Source organism: Trachypithecus francoisi, unplaced genomic scaffold (assembly GCF_009764315.1).
Source record: "Trachypithecus francoisi isolate TF-2019V2 unplaced genomic scaffold, Tfra_2.0 Lachesis_group20, whole genome shotgun sequence".
Taxonomy (NCBI): domain Eukaryota; kingdom Metazoa; phylum Chordata; class Mammalia; order Primates; family Cercopithecidae; genus Trachypithecus; species Trachypithecus francoisi.
In genome coordinates this window covers 65,817,011-65,840,695 of record NW_022681466.1, presented here as the reverse complement: position 1 = coordinate 65,840,695, position 23,685 = coordinate 65,817,011, and the positions used below count along the sequence as shown (strand labels likewise).

General features: G+C 49.8%; 1 protein-coding gene across 2 annotated transcripts in view; it reads right to left on the bottom strand.

Moving 5' to 3' along the window:
• PITPNM3 (PITPNM family member 3) overlaps positions 1 to 23,685 on the bottom strand; it is a 107,896-nt gene that overhangs the window by 70,689 nt on the left and 13,522 nt on the right. For both annotated transcript variants that reach the window (XM_033184882.1, XM_033184881.1), the window contains exons 2-3: positions 18,096 to 18,191; positions 4,787 to 4,894 (exon numbers count right to left, since the gene is read on the bottom strand). In XM_033184882.1, the coding sequence (XP_033040773.1) occupies positions 4,787 to 4,894; positions 18,096 to 18,191 (204 nt within the window). The remainder of the gene's footprint in view (positions 1 to 4,786; positions 4,895 to 18,095; positions 18,192 to 23,685) is intronic.

Genomic DNA, 23,685 nt, shown 5'->3' with positions numbered 1-23,685 from the left:
AAGGAATAACTAAAGGAGAGGCTTTGGTTTTATTTGTTGCGTTTGATTTTTTCCAGGAAGGATACATTTAAGAAATCAGATGGATATTTATCATGTTTATAGAAGCATTATTCATGGTAGCTAAAACGTGGAAGCAACCTAAATGTCCATCATCAGATGAACAGATAAACAAAATGTGGTATATCCATACGAGGGAAAGTTACTCAGCCCCAAAATGGAATAAAGTACTGATTCATGTTGCAACATGAATGAACCTTGACAGCATTATGCTAAGTGAAATAGGCCAGACACAAAAGGACAAATACTGAATGATCCCACATATGTAGGGTACCTAGAGAAGTCAAATTCATGGAGACAGAAAGTAGAATGGTGTTTACCAAGGGCTGGGGAAAGGAGAATGGAGAGTTGGTCTTTGACCGGCACAGAGTTTCAGTTGCAGAGGATGACCAAGTTCTGGAGATGGTTGGTGGTGATGGTTGCGGGGCAATGTGAATGGACTTAATGCCACTGACCTGTACACTTAAGAACTGCTAAAATGGGCCGGGCATGGTGGCTCACGCCTGTAATCCCAGCACTTTGGGAGGCCGAGGCAGGTGGATCACTTGAGGTCAGGAGTTCAAGACCAGCCTGGCCAACATGGCAAAACCCTGTCTCTACTAAAAATACCAAAATTAGCTGGGCATGGTGGTGCACGCCTGTAATCCCAGCTACTCGGGAGGCTAAGGCAGGAGAATCACTTGAACCCGGGAGGCGGAGTTTGCAGTGAGTCGAGATTGTGCCATTGCACTCTAGCCTGGGCGACAAAGTGAGACTCCGTCTCAAAAAAAAAAAAAAAAATTGTTAAAATAGTAAATTTTATGTTATGCATATTTTACCACAATAAGAAATGTTACACAAAAATAAGACAAACAATTGCAAAAATAATAATAGTATAATAAATAATAATATTTGAACAATTGTAAAATAATAGTAATAACAACATGCTTCTGGGTGTTCAGCTCATGCTAAAGGATCCCTTTCCATTAAAAAAATATATACATATACACGTATACATATATACATATATACTGGGCCATATATTGCCAAAAAAGATAAATATATAACCAAGCTTAAAATAAAAAATGTATGATACACAGTGCCAGAAACAAAAAAAGGAATCCAGAGACGAAAGCAGAAGCTGAGATAGAGGAGATCCGTGAATCCCATGAGTCAGACGAATAAAGAAAGAGGCTCTGGGATCAGAGCCTAAAAACCGCACTGTGAACTCCACCAACCTGACCTCAGCCTGTGGATGGCAAGGAGCTGATGTGGCCCCCACTTTATTGCAGGGACCCTTGAAGGGCCATTCCATCCTTACAAGAACTTAAAAAAAGAACCTTCTTTGCGGAAGCGGCAAAGAAACCATTCACAGACAGTGAGAGAGAAAATTCACACATGAGTAATTAAAACCCTAAGCCTGTGCCACTTCTGGGTGTAGGGTCTAAATTTACACCACCCATGTAGAATGGAAACTCTAAACTATAAATTTAGCCTATAAAATATTCAAGATTAGTGAAACACTCAGGCCCAGCAGGAAAGAAAACAAGGCTGGTCTTTATGAGGACATTTTCCCAACCTAGGGCACACAAGACTCCCCCTAAAAAGAAGAGAGAGGTACGTGTGACCAAGATGAGTTCACAATCACAAATGAGAAACAAGCGTACACACACACACACACACACACACAGCAGAATTAGCACCCTTGAGAACTGGAGGGATGAGAGCAGTCTGAAAGTGCTGATGAAATATATGACTTAAATGGTGAGGGAGAGAAAAGGTGAAATACAAAACAGAATTCAGGCTTAAAAGGAAGAAGGTCGGCTCCCTTTGGAATCTGTGGAGCATAAGGAGTCTTTAGGACATCTGGGTAGAGGTCAGCAGGAAGTTACCAAAAATGTGAGGGTGGGGCCCAGAAGAAAGGTCCTGGCTGGAGATACAGCAGGGAGTTGCCATCGGGGTGGTTGGAGCACCATGGTGGCAGTGTGACTGACCAGAGTGTCCAGCATGAGGGCGGGGGGTGCCTTGAATGAGCCCTGTGTCTAAGGGCAGGAAACTTGAAGAAGACAGGAGAATCCGCTCTGTCTATGCCACCAATTTCGATTGCATTCCTTTCCAGGAAGCGTTCACGGATCTTCCTTTCCCCAAGACACTTCCCAGAGCCTCTCAGAGCCTGGACCCAGCCTGTCTTACTGCATAGTAACCTCTGGCTCTGATCTGTCGCTTCCACTCTGCTGTAAGTTTCTAAGGAGTGACAAGACCATCCTGCTTGTCTCTGTTCCCCCTACACTGGGCACAGGGTCGAGCCCCTGTGATGGCTCCATAAACGACTATTGAAATGAATGTGTGTGTTCTGTCGTGTTGTGGGAATTCACGTTATGAATCCACATGAGAACGGGACTCGGAAGGAGCTGGAAATCCAGCTGGCTTCCTCTTCCTCTTACCCTCTTTCCTCTCTTCTTCCCGCTCCCCATTCTGTACTGGGAGGAAACAACACCAACCCTTGGACTCAGGCAAGCACTGCCCTTCATTCCATCGTGCCTGAGCACCAGGAAGCATTTGTGAGGGCTGCCACTTGTGCAAGACTGGCCATGCTTCTCCCCCTTCCATCATTATAAGAATGACCTGCTATCGAAAGCACTTTGCAAATATCATCTCATTTAATCATCGCAGCTTTTTTACTAGTCCTCCACTCTGCAGATGAAGAAACAGAAGCCCAGAGAGGTGATGTGACTTTTCCTGACCACCAAGTCATGGAGTGGCATGGCTAAGTTCAAACCCAGGCTTCTCTAACTCCAACACTGCAGCTTCTGCCTCTCTCCTGGACTTCCCGCTATGCTTCCTCATCCCCTGCCCTCCCGTGCGCTCCCAACTCACTCTGCCTCTTGCTCACCCGAAAGCCCTTAATTCACACTGGGTCTGAGTCATATACTCTTTAGCAGTCAAGTGGGGGTGGGGGATGGAAAGGGGATGGCCAAATGGGTGGTACCAATCCAGATTTGTCTTTTCAAGGCTACAAGCACTGTTGTGGGGCAGGAACTAGAATCCATGACCCCTTCTAGGCCCCCTCTGGGTTCTCGGGGTGAAGGAAAGAGCAGCAAAGGACCCACTGGCAGATACATGGCTATGAAGACTGGTACGTTGTCTCTGGATTGACCTTGGGGGCCAGTCTCAGAGCCCCCCACCCCTTCTCATGGATGGGACAGTGGTACAGGGCACCTTTCCTTTCAGACTCATGGTTCCTTGAGCCTGACTTTGTTAGGGCCCAGAACTGTGCCAAGCTTTAGTCCAGTCAGGTAGGTGAAGCCCTGGATTGGGAATCAGAAGACCAGGAATCTGAGCCTAAAGTTGCCACCAGTTTGGGGGACCTCGGACAAGACGTGGCTCCTCTGAGCCTGGGTTCTTTGTTGGTTAGATGGGATGACCACACCAAGCCTGCCCATTTCTCAGGATGGGTGCTTTGGCATGAGGAGAGCTCTGAACCAAGAGGGCAGGGATGGGGATGAGAACAGGAACAGGGACAGGGCAAGATGGTCACCACCAAGACAGCTGCCACCAAGGCAGCTGTTCTTGTGAGCTGGGCCAGGACCATCTCACTGAACACCTCCTAAGAGCATGGCCTTGCCCACTTGGCAACTCTGGGCCAGAGCACAACTGCGAATGACAGAAGCAAGAGAGGAAGGAGAAGAGAAGATGAGGAAGAAATAAAGGAGGAGGAGTGGTATGTGGGGTGGGGAAGCAGGGATGGAAGAAACCAACCTGGGGGTAACGGGTACAGAGGTTAGCACCCTGCATCCCGGATGTGGTTCTAGCCCTGGCTCTGCTTCTCACTCCATTGTAACATGAATCAAATACAGCCCTCAGCTGAAGATCTCTGAGGTTCAGTTTCCCATATATTAGCTCAGATTTTATGACCTCTTCAGCCACGCTGTCCATTTGCATTTTAAAGCCTTGCCCCATTGCTTCACTGTCAGGAGCCCTTCCTGGATCCCCTCTCCTGCCTCCTGAAAGTCATGCCTCTCCCTTCTGAGCTAACAGTCCTCAGCTTAAGCCTGATGCATATATCTTGACTTATACAGTGTCACACATCACAAGACAGAGGTCTCAGATGAATCACCTTTGGTTGCTGCTGCCAAGCACTTATACACAGTAGGTGCTCAACGAGCCTGTTAGTGATGAACAATAGCCAAGCAGATGGATAGATGGATGAAAAAAAGAATCAGCCTGCTTTGTAGGCTGATCAAACTCCTGGTCAAAACTCTTCTCCAAAGAAAGCCTCCTGGATTAATCCCCAGCCATATACTCCTTCTTCAACAGCTCAGCCAAAGGAAATCCTGATTCTCACTGCTGTCCTTCTCTTTCCCCTTAGACCGCAGCTCCTGTCCTGCTCAAAGGCTTCTCCAACTGTCACCCTCCTTATTCAGCAGATTCCAATACCAAAGACCTGGCAGTCCAAGGAGCTTGGACCCAGGCACCTGCCATTTACCACCCGTGCCACTGGGGTGGTCATTCTATGGACAAAGGAAGATCTTTTGAAGTACCCTGGAGCTGTTCTGCCACAGAAAACCCCAAGGAAGTCCCCATGAGAGTTCCTGTAGGTGGCAGAATCTCAGGGATGCTATGAAGGAGGAACCAAGGCAGGTGGACTCTTCACAGAAGACCCAAGTCCCAGCCCCAGTTGCCAGCCCTACAGCCCACCCTGCAACACACCTATGTGCACATCCTGGTCATGAGAGAAGCAGAATCTCACCTTGATGCTCGTCCAGTTTCCCCATGGTCTCGATCTGCTCCACAAGGTCATTGGAGTTCCACTGGCTCATCCCAATGAGGATGGCATTCTTCCCTTCAGCCATCTCCTCTGTGGGAAGAAGCAGTGGTGAGCATGAGCAGGTGCAGCTAGGGATAGGTAGCCTTATCAGGAGCTTATGTCTGAGAGACATTTTCTCTTATGCTATTTCTTCCCTGAGTTGAGGTGTACCTCCACTAGGTACTGTAGCTAGACAGTTACAAGACTTTCAGAGATTTGTCATTGCAAGAAGGTACTGTTGTACCCTACTGACCTCCACGTGCTATAGCAAAAGAAAGTAACAAAAAGCCTGGAACCCCATAGAAAGTACCATTCCTAGCACTGAGGGCAGTATATCTTGAAAGTCAGTGTGTTTGGGAAGAAAGAGCAAAACCTTGTCATTTGCAAGCAGTTTTTCCTTAAATTACTGATTTCTCTGACCCTCAATTTTCCCGTCAGTAAAATGGATCTGGCCACAGAGGTGTTGTGAGGATTAAATGAGATAATGGATGTAAAGGTCTTGGTGCAGAGCAGGTGCTCACAGACGACAGCCATCATGGTGATGTCATCACATGAGAAGTAACTCACCACCAGGAGTTGAGTGGATGAGGATTTGTGAGCTGCAGATAAAGCTCTGGAGTAACTGGAGGAGAAGAAACCTTCTGGTTCTAAGGAAGCTTTGGGCTGTATGGAACCTTTAGCCCTCATCTGAATTTTTTTTTTTTTTTTTTTTTTTTTTTTTTTTGAGGCGGAGTCTCGCTCTGTCTCCCGGACTGGAGTGCAGTGGCCGGATCTCAGCTCACTGCAAGCTCCGCCTCCCGGGTTTACGCCATTCTCCTGCCTCAGCCTCCGGAGTAGCTGGGACTACAGGCGCCCGCCACCTCGCCCAGCTAGTTTTTTTGTATTTTTAGTAGAGACGGGGTTTCACCGTGTTAGCCAGGATGGTCTCGATCTCCTGACCTCGTGATCCACCCGTCTCGGCCTCCCAAAGTGCTGGGATTACAGGCTTGAGCCACCGCGCCCGGCCGCCCTCATCTGAATTTTATGACCCTCTTAAAGCCTCCGTTCTCTCGCACTCCTCCCCTCAACCCTGTCTCTATCCCTGTTCTTTCCTTGTCTGAGCATAGTGATTCCTCTGGGAGAAACCAGTGGGGCAAGATTCCATAACCACACTGAAAACAAGGCCCTGGGTCCCACACATCGGATACACACATCTGGTACTGTCCCTTGTCCTACAAAGGGACATTTCTTCAAAGACAATCCTTAGGCACGTGTGCTGTCCTCCCCACACTTTGCCCAAAAACAGATGTGCCTTTCTGGTGAAGAGCTTTGTGCCCTCCCTCACAGAACAGACATCAAAGGGTGTTGAGGACAATCTCCAACCTTATGATAATTAAGAATAAAGTGTTGAGATCCATTTCACTGCCAAAGAACTTTACCAACAGAAGGAATCAATATGGTGGATCTGAAGCTTTGGGAGCTGTCCAGAGTTGTGATTCACTCTAGCACTCAGTTGACCAGACCTGCAGTTCTTGTTAGGACATCTCCTCCTGTCTTATTTTATGTATCTATTTGATTGACTTAACAACAATTATCTAACCGTTACCACACACTGAGATTATTATAAGTGCTTTACAAATATTAACTCGATTCTCATAACAATACAAAAAAGGTACAATTATTGTTATCCCCATTTTATAGACAAGGAAACTGAGGCACAGAGTAGCTGAGGAATTCTTGCCCAAGGTCACTGGCTAGAGTCAGGATTCAAAACCAGGTATACTGTTTCAAGAGTCCTGAAATCCTGCCATCCTGATAGCCTGCCCTGGACATCCTGTATTGGCTGCCCACACTCCAGCCAGGCACCACACACATTCGGACAATTTCCTGAGCCTGGCGTGTTCCATCTGGGAACTGGTTTATTCCGTACTGGGCAGAGCCCTGACAAGGTTCCAGTGCAGATCCTGCTGCATGTGAGCTTTGTGCTTTTCCACACCCTCCACCACTGTGTCTGTTTTCCTATCTTTTAAACAACAATAACGACTCTGGCTCTATAGCTCTGTCTAGCAAGCTGCTGTGAGGACAACACAATTTGAGGTGCTGTAAACAAATATAAGGTCATATTATTCTTCGGGAAGCAGAATTATGAAGAGGTTAAGAGCTGAATTCTGGTGTTAGACTGATTGCTTTCAATCCTGGACCCACCATCTGCTAGCAATACAACTACAGTTACCTCATCTAAAAAATGATATCATCGTAGTCCCTATGTCATCGGATTGTGGTGAGGATTAAGTGAGATGATGCAGGTAAGGTGTTTGTAAGAGTGCCCCCCACACCGTAAAAGTACAGGCTGAGATGCTGTTGCACGATGGTATCATCATCACCATCACCACCGCCAGCAGCAGGAGCATGGGTGTTATGCCCTACGCTCACTCTTGGTTCCACTCCTGCTGTTGTCAGCCCCTGTGACACGCTAGCCCAGCTCCAGAGTCAGGTAATCAGGATCAGCCTGATTACCACCTTGAGTTCTTTGTCTCCTGGTTCAGTTACTCAAGCATGGAGCTATCCATTTTGAATAGATTCCTGAGCACCTACTGTGTGCAGGGTGAGACACGACCTCCCCCTGCTGGAATCCAGTTTTGTGAAAAACATGATAGAAATACCTCTGACATGAGCTGGGAGAGGCAGGTATACAGCAGGTGCTCAGCATATCCTAGCTCCCATTTCTTCTACAGTGCCATAAGTCCTGTCCCAGTGGTGCATGCAAGGCTAGTGGAACCCTGTGGGGTCTCCCAGGGCTCTGGAGGTCTGAGCATGCCTACTCCTGCACGGCCCTGGCCTCTTTCCCCTTTTTTCCTAATCACCAGTATACCCCTGCACCATCTTTGGCTCTTGGGCTTCTGTCTGTTTCTGATCAAATATGTTTTTCTCTCCCAGAGTCTCAGCATGCTTCTCTCACACTTTATATCTGGCCCTGACTCACTCAGATCTGAGCTCTCTGGACCCCTTTCTATGGGTCTGTGTCTCTCTTGGTCCTTGTAGTTCTCTTGGCCTCTCCCAAGCTCTCCCGTGCTGCCTGCCACATCTGTATCTCTCTCTGGGTGGAACACGAATGCATAGCCTTGCTCTCTTCTCACCCCAGCACCTTTCTCTCTTTCCTTTCTCTGGGTCTCACTTTATTGGACTGGGTCTGTTTCTTTCTTGATCTCTCTCATTCTCTATGGATTTCTCTTTTGTCTCCCCAGGTCCCTGTCCTCAGGATCTCTCCAGCCCCCTGCTCCCTAAGGGTCTTCTCCCTCCCCTGCCTGTTGTCTCTTGCTCTGTGTGTGTGCACGTGTGCATGTGCATGTGTGTGTGTGCATATGTGCATGTGTGTGCATGTGTGTCCATGCATGTGTGAATATGTACATGCATGTGTGACTGCGTACATGCATGAGTGTGTGCCTATATGCATGTGTGAGCATGTGTGTGTGGCCCTCTCTCCCTCCTGCTCCCTCTCACTCTCTGCTTTCTCGTACCTTCTCTGGCATTCTCACACTCCCTGACCCTCCGCCCATCCCTGTCTCTCTGCTGCTCTGTGTACCCTCCCAACTCCCCAACATGCTTTCTCTCCCACACTCAACCTTTACGTCTTCACTCTGGCAACAATGGGCTTGTCCCCTGAGAAGCAATAAGAACACACACACACACACACACACACACACGGAAGCAGCAGCAGCTCTTTGGAGCCATTCAGGCAAAGAGGGAAGCTGCAGGGCTCAGCTTGCAGTCTTTGCTCTGCTTCCCACATTGTAGGACAAGCCTCCAACAGGACCTGTGGAGCCACACCGTGCTCATTTGTATAAATGCCCTGCTTGATTCTGCTTTTCACCTTCTGGTGACTGTCTCTTGCATGCTAATTCTTGTCCTGGTGATCTCTGCTGCGGACATGGTTTTAACATGTACTTCACCCTGCTGAGACCTGACCCAGCTCTGACGAAGCTCCAGGCTGAGCCTCATCCACTGTTACCATAGCCCTGGCCTTGACCACAGATTGACTCTGACCCTGGCCAAAACCTGGTTATACTCCTGTAAGCACAACCTCCAATGCTATAAGGAAAGCCTTTCTTCTTACCCCGGAGCTTCTATTTCTACTGTTGACAGGACTCCAGAGTAAAGAATCTCCTTGTCTTTGCCGGGTGCAGTGACTCACACCTGTAATCCCAGCACTTGTGAGGCTGAGGCAGGCGAATCACGAGGTCAGGAGTTCGAGACCAGCCTGACCAACATGGTAAAACCCCATATCTACTAAAAATACAAAAAATTAGCTGGGCATAGTGGTGGGCGCCTATAATCCCAGCAACTCGGGAAGCTGAGGTGGAAGAATCACTTGAACCCGGGTGGTAGAGGTTGCAGTGAGCTGAGATCGTGCCACTGCATTCCAGCCTGGTGACAGAGTGAGACTCCGTCTCAAACAAACAAACAAACAAAAAATTCTCCTTTTATCATGCCAGGAAGGCTTCACCTCCAGCTCATGGAGCCGAGGGCTTGGTCACATTCTGCAGATGGCCCATCCAGTAGCACCTGTCATCAGGCCCACAACATGGATTTTTCCAAGAACCTAGATATGCATTGCTTGGGGCTCTGGGCCACAAGATTGCTCATATTCACCTTGCACTGCCCATCACGTGCCGCCATGGCCCCCCATAGTCAATACCATAACTCCCTCTTCCTTGTGAGGGGCAGTCCCCGCACAGCTCATCCCCAGACGTGTTGGGCCTGGTTCAATGGCGTTTTGTCTTCCACTTCCCCTCCCCTAATGGGGGAAAGGCAGGGGAGAGTGGGGGCCCACAGCACACCTGTGGTTTGCTTCTGTGATGGCTCCTTGGCCCAGGAATAGTCATGCAGCTTCCCACAGTGACATCCTTCCACTCCCTCCAGGAGACAAACACTTCTACCCCTGCCATTCTATAGACGAGGAACCTGAGGCTCAGAGACCCAAGACCTGCCTGAGATCAGACGGCAGCCAGTCAGTGACACAACCATCATGGAAACCTGGTCCTCTACGCCCAGAGGACACATAGCATTTTCTTCCACTCCCCTCCTCTCACCCTTGGGGTTAGAAACCCCCGGGAGGCTAAGTGATCACAGGGAAAGCTCAGATCAAAGGCTTGGCCTGTGCCCCCCATTCTCTGTGAGACCTGACCCTGACTTTGAGACTTTGTCTGTAAAATGGGATGATTTAGCCCTGCAGTACCTTCCTCTCCCAGTTGCTATGGGAAACCAGGAGTTGGAGGCACAAGCAGATTCTGCAACACAGAGCCCAGCTCCTCAGGCCCCAGCCTCCCACTTTGGGGAGTGGGGGAGGGGAGGACCAGCCAGGCTGGGCACCTCAGTGTCCAGCAAGAAACCAAGGACACAACAGACAGGGGGGTAAATGCAGAAAGGAGGACTCCTCCAGCTTCTAGCTCAGAGAGTTCCCTTAGCCCTGCCGAGGGAGACAGTCTTGTGCTTTGCTCTTGATCCAGCTACCCAGTGCCAGATGTGCCCTGACAGTAAACCCTAGCTCCACCACCACCACCACCACCACCGTAATCACCCCATTCCTGGCCCTGATGGCACTTTTGTCTCTGCAACTGTCAGGGCCTGGCCTGCTTATGCATAGTCATGGAGGGAGGGCTATTTAGATACTGGAGGGGGTGGGGAAACCAAAAGAAAAGAAGTATTTCCCATTCAAGTGAGGGAATGGACCTGGACACCATAGCTAACAGAGCCTTGCAAGGCCATGGGGAGCCTCATTGACAGATCCTTCGAGGTAAAGCCCAGCATCCTCATTTCACAGGTGCAGAGCTGTGCCACTGGCCCACAGCCATGCAGAACCTCAGAGGAAGGGCTGGGCTAAGAATCCACATCCTGCCAATTAAAGGGACTTCCAGTAACACTATCTCCTGGCAGTTAATTTCATGAAAACACCTCTGTTTGTACCTAGATGTTTGCTGGCTCTAACTGGAGTGTTCTTTCCATCTAAGCAGAAGGTTAAAGTGAACGATGCAGCTGATATTTTCTAAATGAAGACATACATTTTGGTATAAAAACAGAACATAAAGTGAGCTAGGCTTGGTATATCCAGCCAAATCCCAAATAAACTCACCCAATGCCACAGGGACTGCTCCAGCCCCAACCTTGCGTCCCTTCAGGGATGAAGACCTCAAAAGACAGTTTCATTTTCTCTCTAGAACTTAGCGTTTCATAGCCAGCGACCCTGGGAAACCTGAGCTGCTCTAACAGGTCAACCCATCCTCCTTGGTCCACGAAGTTTTTCTTACCCATGGCTTCTGGCCGGACTACCTGTCACCCAGCAATCTTCATCCCTCACAATGAGGAGCTCACTCAAGGTCCAGGCATGGTTCCATTTTGAGGATCCATCCCGCACTACAGATTTTGAGTTCTGCATCTCTGGCCTTCTCTGGGAATGGGACAGAGGTACCCAGGGCCAACCCTGAGCCTCGCCAGGAAAGCATGTCCAGAGGACACCCACTGCCTTCCACAATACGGGTTACTGGGTCTAGTCTACCCTCTCTCTCCTTGCTGGGGCTGTGAACCCACAGTGAACACTGAGCCAGTGCCTCCCTGGCTCACTCCGGCCACACCAGCCTTCCTGCCGTTGCTCAAAGACACCAAGCTTGAGCGCAGTGGCTCATGCCTGTCATCCCAGCACGCTGGGAGGCTGAGGCGGGCAGATCACCTGAGGTCAGGAGTTCAAGACCAGCCTGGCCAGCATGGTAAAACCGCATCTCTACTAAAAATATTAAAAAAAAAAAAAATTAGCCGGGCCTGGTGGTACATGCCTGTAATCCCAGCTACTTGGGAGGTTGAGGCAGGAGAATTGCTTGAACCTGAGAGGTGGAGGTTGCAGTGAGCCGAGACTGTGCCACTGCAGTCCAACCTGGGTGACAAGAATGAAACTCCGTCTCAAAAAAAAAAAAAAAGAAGAAGATGCCACGCTCATTCCTCCCATCACTTTGCGCTGGCTGTTCCCACTGTCCAGAACACTCTTACCCTGAGACTTGCAGGTGGTGCATTTCTCATTACTCAGCTCTCATCTCAGGGCCACACCCCAGGGAGCCTCCGACAGCCACCCACTCTATCGCGTCCTTTTATGTTATATGGTGGGGACAGTCTCCATTTTTTAAACAGCATTACTGAGGCATAATTGACATTCCATCAACTACACACCTTTAAAGCACATGGCTGGGTAAGTTTTGACATATGTACATACCTGTCAAACCGTCACCCCAACCAAGCTAGTGAACAAGGACCCATCCCCTCTAGAAGTTCTCTCCTGCCCCTGTTTATCCGTCCTCCCCCAATTCCCCATCCCCAGGCGACCACTGATCTGCTCCTGGCACCACAGATTGGTTTTCATGTCCTAGACTGTTGTATAAATGGAATCATACAGGATGTACTCTGCTTCAGTCTGACTTCTTTCACTTGGCATGATTATTCTGAGATTTATCCATATTGTTGCATATATCCGTGGTCCATTCATTCTCAACTGTACCACAATTTGTTCGCTCACTGATGCCCATTTGGGCATTTTCAGTGTGGGGCTATAATCCATCAAGCTGCTGGGAACATTCATGAGCAAGTCCTCAGGTGGAAAAATGCTTTCTTTTTCTTGGGGAAATGCCAAGGAGCAGAAGGGCTGGGTCACATGGTAGTGAAGTATGATTCGCTTCTTAAGCAGCTGCAATAGATTTTCCCAAATGATTGTATCATCGTACATTCCCGCTAGCCGAGTTTGAAAGTCCCAGTGCCTCCGCATCTTGGTAAGTTATTATTATTATTATTTTGAGATGGAGTTTCGCTCTTGTTGCCCAGGCTGGAGTACAATGGCACGATCTCAGCTCATCACAACCTCCGCCTCCCGGGTTCAAGTGATTCTCCTGCCTCAGCCTCCCGAGTAGCTGGGATTACAGGCATGCTCCACCATGCCCAGTTCATTTTGCATTTTCAGTAGAGACAAGGTTTCTCCATGTTGATCAGGCTGGTCTCGAACTCCTGACCTCATGTGATCCTCCGCCTCAGCCTCCCAAAGTTCTGGGATTATAGGCATGAGGCAGCCCCTTGTAAGTTATTTTAATCAGTCATTCTAATAAGTAGGTAGTGGTATCTCATTGCAGTTTTGATTTACAATAATGACATCATTCCCTAATGATGAATGACATGGAGCATCTTTTCACGTGCTTACTTGTCATGTATATATCTGATATGGTGCAGCATTTATTCCTTTGTGTTATTTTATTTATAGTAATTCTTTTTTTTTGTTTCAGACGGAGTCTTGTCCTGTCACCCAGGCTGGAGTGCAATGTCATGATCTCAGCTCACTGCAACCTCTGCCTCCTGGGTTCAAGTGATTCTCCTGCCTCAGTCTCCCAAGTAACTGGGATTACAGTTGTGTGCCACTACGCCCAGCTACTTTTTTGTATCTTTAGTAGAGGGGGTCCTTCACCATGTTGGCCAGGCTGGTCTCGAACTCCTGAACTCGTGATCCACCTGCCTTGGCCTCCCAAAGTGCTGGGATTACAGGCATGAGGCACTGTGCCCGGCCTATGGTAATTCTTAATAGAATGTATTTGCTTGTGTATTCTCTTTCTATTTGTCACCTACCACCACCACTGGGCTATAAGCTCCACTGGCTAGGGCAGGACTCGGTTGCTCCTGTATCCCCCACACCCAAAAGAGCACCTGGCACTTGATGGACAGATGCGCCATGAATACTGTTGAAAGAGTAAATGAACGAGGCTGAATTCTAGCTCCCGCTCTGCCTCCTTGTGTGGCCCTGAACAAGGTTCCCCAGCCTCCGTTTCCCAGCTTGTAAAGTGAGTCAGAGGTGTTGGATTCAGAAACCTTGAGGAACCTCCCAGCTCTGGCTTGGAATGGGTTGGAGGCCACATCCCCTTCTGGCCGCTCTGGGTTTTCCCTTACTCTGCATCTTCCAACCTCGGCACCGCTGGGCCATGGTCCCCCAGATATCCTGTCTTGGCAGTAGGGGGAGTGACACTTCTTTTGCATCTGGGAGCCTGGACTCCATAGCCCACCCTGCAGCACCTAATCACTCCTGAGCCCCAGACCTGCCACCTTAGCCAGAGGAGCTGGCACCCTGCCGAGGAGTTGTTATGGATCCAGAGAGCTCAATAGTCCTGCCTGACTGTTCCCTAATCCCTCCCACGCCTTCCATACACAACCAGAGACCCCCAGAACGCAGAACTCCCCTCTGCTCCCAGACCATGAGCTCCAAGGACCTCTCCAAGTGAACCCCAGTGCTGGGCCAATCGGTTGGGCTGATGGCCACAAGGGAAGTAGGATGGTCCCAATATCCGTAACACAGCAAAGGAAAAGGGCTGACCTGGACACTAAACTCCTGGTTCCAGCCCCTGCACTTCTACCTTGATGTGTGATCTGAGGGGGGGGGATCCCGTCTGTGCTGTGGCCTCAGTTTCCCCATGAGTGCACTGAGGAGGGAGATACAATGTTCCCAGGCCCGGTCAGTGCTGGTACCTAGCAATGCAGTTTCTTCCGGTGTAGACGCCGTTGGGTTTCTCATTCCGCTGGTCATTTTTGTATCAGTTGAGGTGGGCTGGGGTGGGGGATCGTGACGGGGGTTATGGGCAGAGGAGGGAGTACAAATGCAGGAGCTCTCAGGGACAGAAGGCTGCCCAGGCGGCAATGAGACTGCTACACCCACTGCCCAGCTGGTCTCTGCGGGGAGGCACAGAGAAGGTCACCTGTGAAGACCTCCAAGCATGCAGGAACCACTGGACTAGACATCCATGGCAGTCAAGGAGTTATCTGAGGGACTCATGGGGGAAACCCAGGGAGCTTTGAAGGCTTTAGTGCAGGATGACTGAGTCGGGCTGGATTTAATGGTGTTGGCCTCACCACAACTATAGAGTTGGAAATGTTGAGGCCATAGGGTGCCAGGCCCTGCTCAAGTGGAAGACAGAGACCACACCCAGGGTCAGGGTCAGGGTTCAGCCTGGGCTGGAGAGCAGAGGGCAGGGAAGCAGCCCCTCAAGGGATGCTCAGAAGCCCATGACCTGGCCCCAGACACAGAGCACTGGCTGAGCTAGGCTGTGCTGGACCAGACCCCTGGGATAGAGAGAAAGGATGGCTTCACCTCTCACTGCCTTGAGCCAAGGAAACACACAAAGGCATTGGTCCAGGGAAGAAAGGAAAGGAGGTCAGGAGTCGGCAAATTAGAACTAAAGAGGATCCCAGCAGCCTGTGGGGCGGATCCTGTGGCTTAGGAATGCAGATGCTCTGGAAGAGGGCAGATGGGAGGGAGGCTGCAGAGATATACGAGGTTCTGTAGGGTGTGTGGAGAGGCAGAAGATGGGGAAAGACAGGGGAGAGTCTGATATCCTGAAAGAAAGGGAGAAGAAAAGAAGGAAGTGGCCGGGCGCAGTGGCTCACACCTGTAATCCCAGCACTTTGGGAGGCCAAGGCAGGCCGATCACTTGAGGTCAGGAATTCGAGACCAGCCTGGCCAACATGGTGAAACCCAATCTCTACTAAAAAAAAAAAAAAAAAAAAAAAAAAATTAGCCAGGTGTGGTGGCACATGCCTGTAATCCTAGCACTTTGGGAGGCCGAGGCGGGCAGATCACTTGAGGTCAGGAGTTTGAGACCAGCCTGGCCAACATAGTGAAACCCCGTCTCTACTGAAAATACAAAAAAAAAAAATTACCTGGACGTGGTGGCACATGCCTGTAACCCAGCTACTTGGGAGGCTGAGGCAGGCTGGAACCCGGGAGGCAGAGGTTGTAGTGAGCCAAGATCACTCCCTTGCACTCCCGCCTGGGCTACAAAGCAAGACTCCATCTCAAAAAAAAAAAAAAAAAACAAAGGGGATGATGAGAAAGAAAATGCAGGGCCACCAACATGGGAGGAGTGAGAAGTGGGGCCAATGTCACAGCAGAATGAGCCGTGAGATGGGAGGGAGAGGACGGAGACAACTGAGGGGCCAGGGAGACAGCCATCAGTGTGAGAAGCACTGCAACTGCTCTCACAGACGGCAGGTGAGCAGGGCCTGAAGGGATAGAGCTGACCCTCGTGCCACCCACAGATGCCTCTGTTGTCAGCTGGGAATGCAGAGCCCTGATGAACTGCAGAAATGTTTTAAATGAAAGTCTTCCAAGCATCAAAATATTGAAGCCGTTGTTGTCTCACTGTGGGTTAGTTGCTATGGAGAAATTCAGCCCCAGCAGCCACTCTAATCAGACGCCCATGGGAGACAGGCCCCAAATGGGCTGGTTTAGGGCTGGCATCAGGGGAGAGGTTCCCCGCCCAGAGCCAAGAATCGTGGGGGCTCAAGTCAGAACAGCTCCCCACCTCCCAGCCACGCTTCCTAAAGATCACTCAAACTGAGTCTTCTCCATTGTTGGAGGCACAGAGCTGATAGGGAAACTGAGGCCCAGAGAAGGTGAAAGACCCACCAAGGTCACAGAACTAGTCGACGGCACGGCTGAGACCACATCCCAAGTGCCTGCTCTGGATGTCTTCTAGATGTCTTCCCAGCACGTAGTCTGCTTCTCTTCCAAGACCCCGTTTGCCAGGCATTTCAAAGCCGGACCCATCTCAGGAGTAAGTCAACACCCTAAAGACAGTGACTTCCCAGAGTGGGGCTACGCAGGCCAAGCAAGAGACCTTCCTGGGCTGTGGAGCAGGACCCTGGTGCTTCTCCTCGACTCCTACGCAGCCCAGCCAAGCATGGCTAGGGAGGGTCTTCTCTGCTCAATTCCAGACCGACTCCACCTTCCCGTGCCTGTGTCCCTGCCTGGGTGTTCACATCTCTGAGCCTTCACTCAGGCTGATCTCTGCCTGAAATGCCCACCCCATTGGATGCCCCTTTTTTTCAATCCCAGTGTCAACAATGCTCCTTGCTATGTCGTGGATTGGCCATGATGAGATGCAGAGGTCATTTGCCCATCTTTCCTGTCTCTCACCTGAACACTGGCAACAGTCTTTCGAATACTCTGACCCTCCCTGCATATATGAGGCTCATTTTTTTTTTCTGACACAGAGTCTTGCTCTGTCCCCCAGACTGGAGTAGAGTGGCGCAATCTCAGCTCACTGCAACCCCTGCCTCCTGGGTTCAAGTGATTCTCCTGCCTCAGCCTCCCAGTAGCTGGGATTACAGGCACCCACCACCACACCTGGCTAATGTTTTGTATTTTTAGTAGGGATAGGGTTTCACCATGTTGGCCAGGCTGGTTTTGAACTCCTGACTTCAAGTGATCCACCCACCTTGGCCTCTCAAAGTGTCAGGATTACAGGCGTGAGCCACCACCCCTCGGCCGAGGCTGATCTTAAGTTGCACCAGCTCACAGGTGCATGCAGCATCTCCTCGCAGTCCCCTCCCCACTGCCTGCCACATCCTAGACACTCAGCCTTCCTCCAGTTCCTGGAATGTTCCTGTCTCTCCTACTTCAGGGCCATCACACCTGCTGTGCCCTTTGTCCGGAAGGTTCTTTCTTCCTCTCTTCACCTTGTCAATGTCTTCCTCCTTAGCTCTACAGAGTCTCACTCTGTCACCCAGGCTGGAGTTCAGTGGCACCGTGTTGGCTCACTGCAACCTCCGTCTCCTGGGTTCAAGCAATTGTCCTGCCTCAGTCTCCCAAGTAGCTGGGACTACAGGTGCCCACCACTACACCCAGCTAATTTTTAAAATATGTTTAGTAGAGACGGGGTTTCACAGGGCCACCTGTTAAGGGAACACACATGTTGGCCAGGCTGGTCTTGAACTCCTGACCTCAGGTGATCCACCTGCCTTGGCCTCCCAAAGTGCTGGGATTACAGGCGTGAGCCACCATGCCTGGCCTGACTGTTCTCTCTTACAACAGCTGGCACTTCTACTTAGCGGTGGCACTTCTACTTAGTGGCGATGCTCCCCATTCGTCATTGTATTTTCCTGTCCTGTTCTTGGCTGTCTGCCTCTCCTGCGAGGCTATAAGTTTGATGAGAGCAGCAACATGGCAACTGATTGCCACAGGATCCCTAGCACCTAGCAGAGTTCCCGGCACATGGTAGAGGTTCAACAAATATTTCAAACAGCAAACAGGCAAAGGCTGAGCCCCTGCTCTCGGCACACGCATAGGATGAGTAAGTATGGAGTGTGGAGCTGCAGATACCACGTCTGAGTGGGGAGGGATGCGAACACCCAAACGGGATCCTCTTCTTGAGGTTTCTAGGAAGGTCACCCAGCCAGTGATGTGAGATTGGGGTTCACTCACCTCTGGCATCAAAGAATTCATCATCTGAGCTCTCCACGGAGTCACTGAGGACATTTCGAAGGTGCCAGGGGGCACCGCCGCCCGGGGGAGGGCCACCTGTTAAAGGGAACACATCTGTTAACCAAGCCTGAGATGGTGCCCCAGTACGAGGGAGGTGACCCAGGACACCCCGCCCGGACTACAGGCCAGTTAGCATCCTGCACATCTGTGCCCTCTCCCTCCGAGGCCTCAGACCTCATAGAGACCTCCCTCTCCTGTGCTGTCATTGAAGCTCAAAAGCTTCTCTGAGTAATCACAGCAGAGCAGGAATGAGTGTGCCCATTTTGCAAGTCCTAACACCGAGGTTGGTGGTAGTTATGAGCCTTTGCCAAGGTGACTTTGCCAAGCAGTGTCTCAGTCAGCACAGGGGAAGCTCTGCTGTATTAACAAATGAGCGCAGACATTTCAACAGCAGTGGTTCGTTTCTCACTCACACACAGGTTGGAAGGGAGCTCTGCTCATCGTGGTCACTCAAAGATGCCACCACTTTATAATGTCACCAGCCCAAAAGGAGACATCAGGTTCTAGCCAAGCAGGGGAGAAGGGCTCAGAAAATCTCACCAGTCTTAAATGCTTCTGCCCAGAAATCACACACTTCTGCTCACATTTCTCTGGCCCTGGCTACCAGGCACACACATCCTGTCCCTCAGAGACCTGCGTTCTTGTATCAGCAATGCCCCTGCCTCTGTTTTTCCATCTGCACAATGAAAATCCTGGCAGAGACTGTCCTTTGAAATTCTTCTACTCGGACTGATATTGGAGGAGTCCACCCGGCCAGCAATAGCCGTCAATAAACAAGCAAGGGGTAGACATCCTCCCCAGCCACTGCCAGGTAAGCCTGATGGTGTAGTCCTTAGAGATACCTGCTACAGTCCCAGTTCACCACACCCCCTACCCTGCAGGATGCTGGCACTGTTCCTTGCCCTGAGTCCAGACCCCAGAGCATAAACTATTCGTGAAGGGAGAGGGCCAGCCCAGGCCATCCAGGACATAGCCCTCCTGCCTGTCATTCCTGCCTGGCCCACCACAAACTCCCAAACACACACCCAGTTTGTGCTTCATGGCTTGCAGCCCAGTGAGAAGCACATTCCGAGACATTAAAAGGACAGAGGTTATAGTGAGCACCAACTCAGTGGTCACCTCTAGGTACAAGGCTGATTCCCTAAGCTTCTTAATCTCTGCCTCCAACAGTGTGAGCCGATGTCCCACCCTCGGGCCCTGGATTTACTGCAAGAGTCCAGATGTACCACAACTGTGTGTTCCTAACAGGGATACGGGACTATTTTCCAAATGAATGTGGAGGACATTCTAGCTATTGCAATAAGACAAGAAAAAAGATATGAAAGGGATATAGATTGGAAAGGAAGAAATAAAATCATCTTTATTCGCAGATGACATGATTGTTGTCTATGCAGAAAACAAAAAGCCTACAAAATCTATGTTAATAAAAACGACCAGAACCAACAACTGAGTATAGCAGGATTGTAGGATATAAGATCGACATGCAAAAGTCAATTGCATTCCTAGATACAAGAAATGAACTGAAATTTGAAAATGATAATGCCACTTAAAATAGCACACACAAAATACTTAGGTATAAAGCAAATGTATGTAAAAATTTCCGTGATTCAAAAACTACAATCACTTAAAATTATTCCTGAATTATATTAACGGTATATTTTCTCAATCAACAGATACTGAAGGTATAAAATCTATCCTATCTACTATATTCGCATACTATGTGAACATGCTATATTAATATACAAACCTCGCTTGCTATCCAAATCTTTTCCATTCCTAAGAAGTAAGAATTTGGATAGTCAGGAAAGTCCTATTATCCCCATCTGTTCAGCTCCTGAGTTTTAGATAGTAAGAAGCAAGAGTTTAAGTAGCAACCGAGTCAGCTGAGGATTTATCTGGATCCATTTGGTTCCTGAGTTTGAACAGCAAGAGCCCAGTGAGAGGCTCCTCTATGCCGTGGCCTTACACATGCACGATTTGGATCCATCCGAGAACAAAGACAGAGGCATTCTCTCTGATGACATGTGCAGGGGTCCCAGGGGGAGGTCTGGGGCAGAGGGAAAGGCTACAGGGAGGCCAGTTAGCTCCATTTGAGGGAGCAAGTTCTCCCAGCTACAGGTGAGCAGAAAAGGGGCTGGTGGCCATCAAAGGGGGCCTCTCATTCCACAGACACTGTGCTGGGTACGGGAACACTGTGGGGAATGAAAGGACAGGATTGGGCACTCACAAAGTTTACATTCTGCAGGCGGGGAAGGAAAAGCCAGCCTGGGTCAAATAAACAACCCAGATAATTTCAACCTAAAATCTCTCCCTTCCTACACTATGTCCTCCTTCCTCAAGTGTCTCTTATGTGGTAATTACAGCCTAAAGAATAGACAGGCTTGAACGTGTGGATCTCTACATCCGCGCAGAGAAAATGGTGGGGAAACTCAGCCTCAGACATCAAAAGAACTTTGTCACCTATTGTAGTTATAAATGCTGAACTAACGCGATGTCTCCTTTTTATTATTGTGACTGTCTTTTGTGGTTAAAATATATACTTAGATTTCTTTTCAAATGCATATTTTATCTTGTTTATTATTATTCTACTTGCTTTCAAAATGCATTATCTGCCTTGGTGTTTTGTTTTATTTTGTTTTTGAAACAGAGTTTTGCTCTTTTCGCCCAGGCTGGAGTGCAATGGTGCAATCTCAGCTTACTGCAACCTCCACCTCCCAGGTTCAAGAGATTCTCCTGCCTCAGTCTCCCGAGTAGCTGGGATTATAGGTGCCTGCCACCATGCCCGGCTAATTTTTGCATTTTTAGTAGAGACAGGGTTTTACCATGTTGGCCAGGCTGGTCTCGAACTCCTGACCTCAGGTGATCCACCCGCCTCGGCTTCCCAAAGTGCTGCGATTACAGGTGTGAGCCACTGTGCCCAGCCCCGCCTTGGTTTTTAAATGTATACTGTATACAAGGTCTTCCCCCCACCAGCAGGGGCTGCCCAACAAACTCCTGGAAAGGTGATGGGGTGCGGGGAACCTCAGTTATACACACTTGTATAAAAAGAACCTGTAAAAACAGATATGTTAAGAACATGGGAACTGTTCCCTGCATCTCTTCCTCCAGCATGCAGATTTTTTGGTAAACGACAAAGGTCATATGTCCAACAAGGAGAAAAGCAATAGGCAGTGTCTCAGGAGGGGTTAGAGGCAAAGACCTTTGTGGAAAGGTGTCAGGTGAGCAGAGGCCTGAATAATGAGAAAACTCAGACATGCTAAGCATGTGTATGTGTGTGTGTGTGCGTGTGTATGCACATCTGCTCGTGCACATACATGTGTGGGATGGACCATGCAGAATCCATGGATAAGAGCCTTCTTGGATGAAAGAACTGCAAGGGTAAATAAATTCCTACATGAGCTTGGTGTGTCCAAGGGGCAGAAAGAAATCCATGTGGCTGGGCCAATGATCGAAGGGGGACGGGAACAGGGGAAATAGAGCCTGACCAGGTAGGGTAGGATCTGTCATGGACAGAAGCTTGGAACAGGTGAGTTTTAAGGCTCCTCCTACTGCCCAGCCTCTATCATCTGCAAACTTCAAGAGGAAGGGAATACAGATGCCAAAGACGGTCACAAAGTCTCCTGGGGGAGAGGACCACAAGTCAGATGTGCTAGAGGCCACGTAGGTTCCTGAGAGTCAGAGCAGATGGGCACGATGACCCTGGAACAGGGAAAGTCTCAGAAGCAGTGTCCTTCAGGCAGGTCCTTGCCCTACGCTTCTCTGCATTTTCTGGGTCCAGCACAAAGGTCCCACACAGAAGAGGGCCAGGAAGTGTTTGGCAAACAAGTAAATGAATAAAAATGATTTGCTTGGTGAGTACAGCATGCCAGGCAGTCTGGTAGCTGCTTTTCAGACGTTAGCTAAAGTCATCCTAACCAAGCCTAGCAAAGTAGATATGATGAATCCCCACCTTACAGCTAAGGAAACTGAGCCTCGGGGATGTTTCAGGAAGGCATTTCCTCTGCGGAAGAGCTCAGGGTGGGGGATCTCAGTCTCCTCCTCTCTCCATGGCCTGCTCTCTTGGAAATGGCAACCCTTCTACCTGCTGCTGGCCAGCTGGACAAGGGGCCAAAGGCCTGCCCCTGGCTCCTCGTAGGGGCCCCAGTCCTGGGGGGCTCAGCTGTCCCAGTTACAGAACCATCTGCACATCAGCTCTACAAATCAGTGTCTGGGCATCCTTGTGTCTGTGGGAAAAATCTAAATGGATGTCTACATTCCTACGTAGAGGTGTCTAGTGTTACACGAGCATTTGTCCCTGTGTCTGCATGGCTGGTGTGTGTGTGTCTGCATTCCTTGGAGAGTGTGAGCCTGCCTACCTGCCACCCCCCTTCCTAATACTGTTCCTAAGAATCATGCATGCATGCCCACTCCCAGAATTCTCTCCCTCTCTCCCTCACACACAAAGTAGATCAGCTCCAGCCATGGGTGAAAATTTAGTAGAGGTTAGAACACAGGCTTTGGAACGACACAAATCTGGGTGCAGTGTTACCACTTGCTAATCTAGGACCTGAAGCAAGTTAACCTCACTGAGCCTCGCTTTTCTCATCTGGAAACTGAGCATCATAATCCTTACCCCACTGTTAGGAGATTTAAATGACATCAGATCAGCCCCCAGAGCGTCCAGTCCACTGCCTGGCACTTGGAAATGGTGGCCTTATCAGCTACGGGACCAAAGATTGAGGCAAGGTAAGCCCACCTGAGGGGCTTCCAGGCAGCTGCCAGGGGCCCTCCCCAAGGCCTCAGAGCTCTGTGTCCTCCAAGGCCCAGCCCACCTCCTCCTGAAGACCCTCCTTCCATCCACCTTCACTACCACATTGATTTATTTTTACTTTTTGTTTTTTAATTGAGACAGGGTCTTGCCATGTTGCCCAGGTTGGTCTTGGACTCCCGAGCTCAAGCGATCTGCTCACCTCGGTCTCCCAAAGTGCTGGGGTTACAGGTGTGAGCCACTGCACCCAGCCCCACATTTATTTAAAATGTGAAGTCAGGATTAAAGAGAAGGGGAATATCCCAACTCTTCCTCTAGCGATTTAGAGAGAAACAAATGACCCTTCACCCCAGCAATGCCGGCACAGCTCCGAGCTGGGCCGCTCAGTGGGAGGGGCTGCCGGAAGCCATCCCCACTCCCTCTCCTGGCCCCGATACCCACCACCTCAGGTCCAGAGTGGTCTCCGGGACCTTGTCATGGGTCTGGATTTCCCTAGCATGGGTGCAGCCAAAGACCCCGCTCAGGTCGCCAGCTCCTCCTGGCCATCTTTCCCACACAGGGACATAGGAATAGGCAGACAGAGAGACATACAGGCAGACAGATGGACAGGCATCTCCTATGTGTGTTCTCCTCTATATCAGGGACTCCAAGGCAGCCTCAGCCCAGGGGCAGAGTCCTCAGGTGAAAGAAGATGCCACCCCCGTCCTCAGGAACTCTGTCTGAGGGGAAGATGGTTCACAGTGAGGACCGCCCTGACCGTAAGATGCAGAACAAAGGTATTGG